General features: G+C 47.2%; 1 protein-coding gene across 1 annotated transcript in view; it reads right to left on the bottom strand.

Moving 5' to 3' along the window:
- Nucleotides 1-46: 46 nt before the first annotated feature.
- The window catches only part of GABRR1 (gamma-aminobutyric acid type A receptor subunit rho1), a 26,297-nt gene continuing 18,150 nt past the window's right edge, over nt 47-8,193 (bottom strand). The window contains exons 6-8 of the mRNA XM_004696247.4: nt 3,362-3,514; nt 1,267-1,463; nt 47-319 (exon numbers count right to left, since the gene is read on the bottom strand). Of these exons, the coding sequence (XP_004696304.2) occupies nt 47-319; nt 1,267-1,463; nt 3,362-3,514 (623 nt within the window). The remainder of the gene's footprint in view (nt 320-1,266; nt 1,464-3,361; nt 3,515-8,193) is intronic.

The following is an 8,193-nucleotide window of genomic DNA, read 5'->3' as shown; positions in this document are numbered from 1 at the left end:
GTCCATACCATGAAGAATGTGAAAGTCACAGGACTGCAACAGGCATCTAGGAGAAAATAGACCAGTATATTACGTTGAATAAAATGTATGCCGCTGGAAAAATGATCCTGGAGTATTTGTCAATGGCGTGGGTGTCGATCCTCAGGCTCACGTAGCTGCTTCTCCGGCTTTTCCTCGCCGAGGCCAGCGGGAGCTGCACGGTCATCCGATCGGGCTTCTCCCCGTTCTCGGGCGTGTCCAGGTCGTTCACGTCCCCGTCGCTGTAGCTGCCCTCCCGCAGCGGCCCTCGCGCCTGGGGCAGGCCACAGGTGCAGGGGAGCTGCAGCCAACAAGCACAGGAACCCGAGCTCAACAGCGCATCCTGCCAGGTGGGGGAGGTTGTCTCTCTCGATTTCTTTTGCTCCCAGTTAGGGGCGGAGGTGGGAAACTAAGGCTGTGTGTCACTGTTGACATTTTAAAACAGTAAACATTCATTTTTGTATAAAGCCCATATGCATGTGTGTGGAGATAGATAGATAGATGGATGATATAGATAGTTATAGCCTCGGTGGCACAAACAGTTAAGTGCTTGCCTAGGAACTGGGAGGTTGGTGATTTAAGTCCAGAAACCACCTAAAAGGAAAAACCTGGAGGGCAGTTGTGCTTTGAAACCCTTGGGGTTCTCAGGAGTCGGAACTGATTTGACTTGACAGTGTCTGGTTTTTAAAGTCTGCAGCAGCTTTAGAAACATCAGAGAGGCCGTCAAGATGTTCATGTTTAAATAATCACCTCTTCCCAAGAGATCATAAGCTGACACCTGTTCTGATAACATTTACAGATAAAATTACTGCGCGTGTGTGCGCGTGCAAAGCCGTCAATATTAAAAGAACCAAATCTTCATTAACTTAGCCTACCAGTTCCTGGTATAATCCCCAAACTCCAAACTCCCTGTCATCAAATCAATTTTGACTCATAGTGACCCCCCACAGTACACAGTGGAACTGCCCCTGATGGTTTCCAAGACTGCAATTCTATGGAAGTAGCGCCTCTCTGGTGGATAATAGGTGTTAAAAAAATATTTCAGTGAATGAAAGGCATATCTGAGTAAATTTCCCAATGTCTCAGTGTTTTGTTTGTTCTTCACAACAACCCTGAAAAGTAGGTGGGGGAGGGAGGAGAGCTGTGATCACCCCCATTTTACAGAGATGGTCTGACCTCCCCAAGGTCCCAGAGTGAAACCAGGTGCCCTCCCTGACCAGACCACCTTTGAGCTCCTGGTAAGGTCACCTTCGTGTGCAGCTGGCGCTCCTTCCGCTCCTGCACGGTGGTCAGGTAGTTGACGGCCGCGTACTCCAGCACCGAGAGGAACACGAACACGAAGCTGACCCACAGGTAGATGTCCACCGCCTTGATGTAGGAGACGCGGGGCATGGAGGCGTTCACACCCGTGATGATGGTGGACATGGTCAGCACCGTGGTGATGCCTGCGACACACACATGCAGGTAGAGAGAAATGTGCATTTGCTTGTCTTTCACCAAAACCACTAGAGGCCATCACGCCTCTGCTGTTTGTCCCTACCTCTCCCTCTCCCTAGGAAGTGGCCATCCCTGCTCCTGGTGTAGCAAGCTCCCACTCATCTCTCAAGGCTTAGCGGCTGTGAAGCGTTCCCTGTCCCTGCCTGTTCACCACAGCATCTGTCCCACTGTGTCCTTCTGCGCAGAACAACAGACTTCTTGGCATTGTGAGATATATTTCAACTCAGTTCTTTAAAAAAAAAAAAAACTCAGAATGTGAGAAAAGGGGCTTATGCGTCAGGACATTACGTCTGTGGTTTATACACTGCTCCACCAAAGGGGGGCGGTAAACACTGTGTATCTTAACCTCACTACACTTGTTTTTACCTAGATACGAGAGGTTGGAACCTTCCATCTCAATCACTAAATTTTTCCTTCCAAAGTGTCTTATAATGGAATGTTTCAGTGGAACTCTGCTTTAATATTGTATAAGCCAGTCATTATCTATTTGAATAGATTTGGTTTAGTTAATCTGTGTTAGCATGTAAACTTGTTTTGATTAAAGTTCTCTATTAAAAATAATTTTTTTAATGTGCAGATATGATCAGGTACATATGTTTCTTGAAACTATGTTCTGTAATCCTGGGTCTGTGTTACTGGGGGGCCGGGCATCCACTTGAAGCCACCCCAGACTGGACCGGACTGGCAACTCAGCAGCGTGACTTTGCGGGCTCTGAAGTCAGTTTTACCCGTGATGAAGAAGTAACCTAAAAAGAGCCCGTCATTAAAAATGAGAATGCCATGTGATTGAACTCTGGACTGGTAGGATGTCTGGATAGGCTCCTGATAGTTTGGGGGGGAAAACCAGAATGTACATTTATTTAACACAGAAACTTTTCAAGCTATAAAACCACTATTAACAGACAGGACATCTGTCAGCAGACATTTGCCCAGGATTTCAAATTAAGCTCAGAACATTTGCTTGGCAAACATCAAACCGTGGGGGATTAGGGTCATCTTATGGGGCCAACTCCAATCCAGTTTCATTAAAACCTGGTGGGTCTACATCTGTCCTGAACCCTGACTCGTCTGAGCCAGGACGGTGCCTGTGGCTGGGTGGGGCAATCTTTCCAGTGAGCAAGAGTGTTGGCTGCCAACAGCCGCCCATGGCCTGTTCACAGAGGCATGGTTCTCAGACTTGCAGGTGCCAAGAGTCAGGGAAGAGCGTGGTAAAGGTGCAGATTTCTGAGCTTTCCTCAGAGACTCTGATTCTTGTGGATTTCAATGAGACCGAGACCTCTTCTTTGAAAAAGCTCTGGGGGAGATTCTGTTGCCAAGCTCTCGGCAGTCTGCCTCGGAATGTGATTCCCTGTGTAGGTGCGTCGAGAAAGCCCCCACAGGACAGGACCACTTACACTGGAGCCCTGCTCTCATCGGACCAAAGGTGGGCTGTTTTGATGGGCATCTGCAGTCACCTGGACACAATTTTGCTACATAGATTCTTTATTCTGGGAATTTACCTGTGACTAGGGGTCCCAAGGTAGGAATAACGGTTTGTGGTCAACAATTAACCTAAAGGTGGGTGGTTCAAACCCATGTAGTGGCACAGAGAAGGAAGGCCTGGCAGTCTACAAGGAGTCGGGCCGAGAAACCCTGCAGAGCAGTCCTCGTCCACACACGTGGGGTCCTCACGAGTAGTCAGTCAATTTGACAGCAAGAGGCTTGTTGGATTGTTTCACCTGTGAATGAGTAGGAGATGCTTCCAAGTGATGGACGTGGAGGATAGGACCAATCTGAAGGAAATGGTTTTATCTGGAGAGAATGACTTCAATTTGTAGACACCTGTAATGGGTGCTGGGCTCCTTACCCAAAGGGACTCTGGCAGGCACAGCTCTGCGGTCGATCCAGAAGGACACCCAGGACAGCATGACCATCAGGGTGGCGGGGAAGTAGGTCTGGAGCAGGAAGAAGAAGATGTGGCGCCGCAGCGTGAAGTTAATGTACAGACGGTTGTACCAGCCTAGGACACACACGGAGGAAAAGATAGCACAGACCGCAGCTAAGCAGCACCTTCATAAAACAAGTATTACCAGGGACCCATCAATGCCCTAGACACGTGTTCCCTACTGTATTATACTTCCCTCCAGTAGAGTGAGGAAAACCACTGAACCAAGCGCCATACCATCTAACACACCATGTGGGCAAATCCATTTCATGAAATCTTGGGTGCTTTTCTTTATCTTTGTTTGTTTATTTGTTTTTTGAAAAATCACACTTTTATTTTAGTAAATTGCACACCTTCATTCTTATTAACGGGTAGGGTGTTAAAGCAAGCTATGTTTTCTCCAGAATCTAAAACTTTATGTTCCTCTGCCATCCAGTGGATTCCAACAGAACTAGGTGCTAGTCTAGAGCAATTTCTTTTGTAGGGTTGCAAAGCTCAAGGATCTTCCACTTTACCTCTTTATACTTTTTTTGATTTGTCATGTTTTAAAAAATGCATAATGTCTCAATTAGGAGTAAGTTTGGCTGTACCAGAGTGACTGCATCAAAAGAGAAGTCTCTTTCTCTCCCACACAACAGAGGGCAAGGGCGGCAGTGGCAATGCCCGGGCAGCAGCAGCAGTCACAGGACTGGAGTGACATCCACACTCACAGGAACCAGTAAGCTTGGTTGGATCCAGTCGGCACCAGGCTCACTTAACTGTGTGGGACACAGAGCAAGAGAGGCAGTCGGACAGCATAGGTGTGCACCAGGCTTGGTTTTAGTTGGAGGAACTTTCACTGTGGTCTCCCGGTCCCATTATGCCTGGGGTCACCATTAGCTGTGACTCCACGGTAGCCAACAATGCATGCTTCTGGTAATTGATGGTGCTTATAATTGAAAACTAATATACGTACCTTAGTAAAAGATCCCCAAATCAAAGGATTCATCTAGTCTCTAGAATTATTTCAGCCAGTTTGGGGTTTGATTTTTTCATTCAATTCATGCTTGGTCTTGAAATGACTCTGCTATATTAGGTTTTGCTATAATTGGAAAGGTGTATAGCCAACAAAAAGAATAAACTAGATGAACAGCTGGAACCTACAGATGCAAAAACTACTGAGCTCACAGTGTGGTATTAGGAGGAACATTTCACTAAGGAGTGACTTCCAGCACAGCATCCTGAGAATCCGTAAAAACAAAACCTTCTGTATCAAAAGAAGGGATTTTGATAAGAGGCCAGAAATCCTCTACCTCCAAGTGCAGTAGTTTCTCTTGTTCATAACTCAGGTCTGAATTATCTTTCACTGGAATATCTTGCCCCTTCAATTCTAGCAGTTTATTCGGGGCTGGAGTTACAATGTCTTCGTCTTCATGTGGAGAGCTATGATTCATGCTTGGGGCCATTGGAGGAATCACTATCATTGATTTGCAGCCATTCCACACCAGCAATGTCCTCTTCTCCTTCCTTCTGTCCTGTCAGAAGAGTTCTTGTCATGTTGAGTCTCTTCATTGTATGGCATTTGTATTTTATCACTTGATCTTAACCAAAAGGCTGAGAAGCGATCGGCACTTGTATTTTATCATTTATCATTGCCTTCACCATCCACATGTTCCATCCATTTGTTGCCATCATCGTTCTCAAAGGTCATGGTATTTTCAATTGCCTCATATGCATGTGAAAGATAGATAAGGAAGACCAAAGAAGAATAGATGCTTGTGGATTCTGGGGTTGGCAAAAATTACCGGTAACACTGTGAGTTACCCAAAAAACACACACATCTGATTTAGACGCAAACCAGAATGCTTTTGGGAGTGAGGATGGAGAGACTTTGTCTCATGTACTTTGGGCCTGTTATCAGGAGAGACCAGTGCCTGGGAAAGGACATCACGCTTGGTAGCGGGGGAAAAGAAGCAGACCCTCAATGAGAAGGATTGTTACTGTGGCTCTAACAATGGGCTTAAACATACAATAATTGTGAGGATTGGGAAAGGTTTTGTTCTGCTGTACATCGGGTCATTCTGAACTGGAACCATTTGACGGCACCTAATAACAATGTGGATCAGAAGAACGGGGCCCCGGATATACCAAGGCTCATGGGTGTTGTAGACCCCAAACCATCGCCATCGCGTGAATGCCAAGTCATTGCGAACGTGGAGGACAGAGCAGCACTGTCTTTAGGGATCCCAAGGCTGCACTCTTTCTGGAAGTAGCTGAAAACTGGTGGGTGATATATATAGAAGATAGGATGTTGCAATGACGTTTTGAGTAGAACAGTGATGTTACAGATTAGAAAGAGAACAATGTGTGTAAAAGGCTGAAATGGTCGGTGCAGATAATCGTGTAATGTGTTAGCAGTGGAAATTGCATAAAGATTTCAGCAAAGTCATCCTGAACGTTGACTGGTCAAAAAGAGACATGGGGCAGAGAGAGTTAATATCATGGGTTGCAATAGCACAGACAGGCTGTCAGGAGGAAGGCCACAGACCCTGTCCTCAGGCAACCGAGGGTACCAAGCCAGTCCAAAGCCTTATTCCATAAGGCAATCGCCCGGCCTTCAGGAAATGACCGGCAGTTCCTGCACTGAGACTTGGGGGAGGTCAGGAGCAGGGCTGTGGGCTTACAGCAAGATGGAGAGAGAATGGAGCAAACCGGAGAAGCTCGCTGGAGGCAGAGAGAATGGGAATGGAGCACAAATTTGAGATTGGGGCCTTCCTTGTCCAGTTCTGCTATAAAAGAAATACCACAAGTGAGTGCCTTCCACAACCAAATTTATGTTCTCTCCATTTAGGAAGCTTGTAATTAAAAAACTCACTGCCATTGAGTCGAACACGATACACAGCAACTCCATAGGACAGGACAGAACTGTACCTATGTACTTCTAAGCCTGTTAGGCTTTACTGGAGTAGTAAGTCTCATCTTTCTCTCTAGGAGTAGCTGGTGGTTTCGAACGGCTGATCTTGTGGTTAGGAGCCCAATATGTAACCACTAGGCCAACAGGGATCATTAGGAGGCTAGAAGAAGCTCTAGTCGAGAGGACGGCTTCTCTCTTAGTTAGCTTTCCTCAGCCTCTCTCCCTTGACTGGTGGTGTTCGTGTGGCATGGCATCGCTCTTCCTTGTCTCTTCTTGCTTCTGCCTGGCTACTCTGCTCTTTCTCTCTCAGATGGCTGAATAGTGTGATGAACACCATCTGGGCCACTGAGTTGTACATAGACAGCATGCTGTCCTGCCAAAGGTGTTGTGATGTATTTTTTTACCCCAATTAAAAAAAACGGGGAAAAAATCACCTCCACCTTCTAGACTTCCTCGAAGATTCCTGACTTTTGTTTCATATCCAGATTGTGCGTTGTGAATTAGATGCGTGAGCAACACTGCAGCCATTTTCATGGGACTCTACTATGCTTAAGCATAATTGGGTTTTTTCTGTTTGTTTACTTGGTAAAACAGCTGACGGCTTTTGCTCAGAGCCTCTTTGCTTGTATGACAGGAGAAGTTGATATCGGCAAGACCAGCTGAGCTAGATCAAGATGATTTCGTGTGATTTTCCTTTTCCATGGTCACGGTTTGGCCAGGTTCCAGCCAGAAGCAGTAAAGGAAAGACCGCGAGGCCTGCGGGCTGAGACATTCACCTGGAGACAGGATGGCACAATCCCCAGGCTGCCTGATACTCCGTCACAATCCTGAGCAGGGTGAGTTGGGTTCGATCTCCTCTTCCTCCTCCCCCCATGGCACCCCTCCTTCAGAGAAGACTGAGGACTTTGGAGAAACCATGATCTCTTTCACATTTCCTCTCTGGTGGTTCAGCCGGGCATCTGAAGGTAATGGGTGGGGGGCGGGCTCTACCAGGCCAACGAGAACGTGATCACATACCCACCCCTGCGGCTGACTTGTGACCCAGGATCTCCGATGCCCCACAGTGTGGTCCATGCAAGTGTGTTTCCGGTTTTAGCAGAGCCCAGCTATTTTTTGTTTTTGTTTTTTTCCCCATTTTATTGGGGGCTCTTACAACTCTCGTTACAATCCATACATCAATTGTCTCCAACATAGTCATACATACCTTCCATCATTCTTTTCTAGACATATACTTTCCATTGAGCCCTTGGGATCAGCTCCTCCTTTTTCCGATGGTCCATCTGGACTCTGTGGCCTGAGTCGATGGGCCATCGCTCTCCCTCCTCCCTTTGTTTCCTTTCTTAATTTCCTTTGCTCTCTTCGTCCCAGTATTTCCTGCAAATTTTGCAACCTAAGTCTTTCACGTTCCTTCTTCTGGGGGGTTTCATTTGGGCCCCCATCCTGTCCCGACTGCTCTCCCCAGTCCTGATGGCCACTCTGCATCTCCTCCTCTTCCTGGTCATCACACAGCAGAAGATCCCGCCTCTGCCCCCCATTGCTCTTTTGGCCTTTTCCAGTGACATTGCCCTGAGGCTTGCTTTTTGCTGGCACAACAGAGCAGCAGGGGGAGCACAGCAGCAAAGTCCCCGAGGAACCCCCAAATAGACTTCAGACTGGGGGACAGGGCTCGGCACTACATCAGACCCGATGGGAAACATTCATTAGGGTCAGCAGACAGACCTGGAACTATTCATCGACTTTTTTTTCCTTTTCTTTTTTTCCATGTCTATCCATATAAGATAGGCAGAATAAATGATCCCGAGTAGAAAACAAGGGGACCAACAGTTCCAGGGGGACGGGAGTGGAGGGGGGGGGGGGGGGG

The sequence above is a fragment of the Echinops telfairi genome, unplaced genomic scaffold (assembly GCF_000313985.2).
Source record: "Echinops telfairi isolate 266 unplaced genomic scaffold, ASM31398v2 ScPeMD7_3533;HRSCAF=4204_0, whole genome shotgun sequence".
NCBI classification, from domain to species: domain Eukaryota; kingdom Metazoa; phylum Chordata; class Mammalia; order Afrosoricida; family Tenrecidae; genus Echinops; species Echinops telfairi.
Note: the sequence above shows the minus strand (reverse complement) of the source record. Positions and strands in the feature narration are given on the sequence as shown.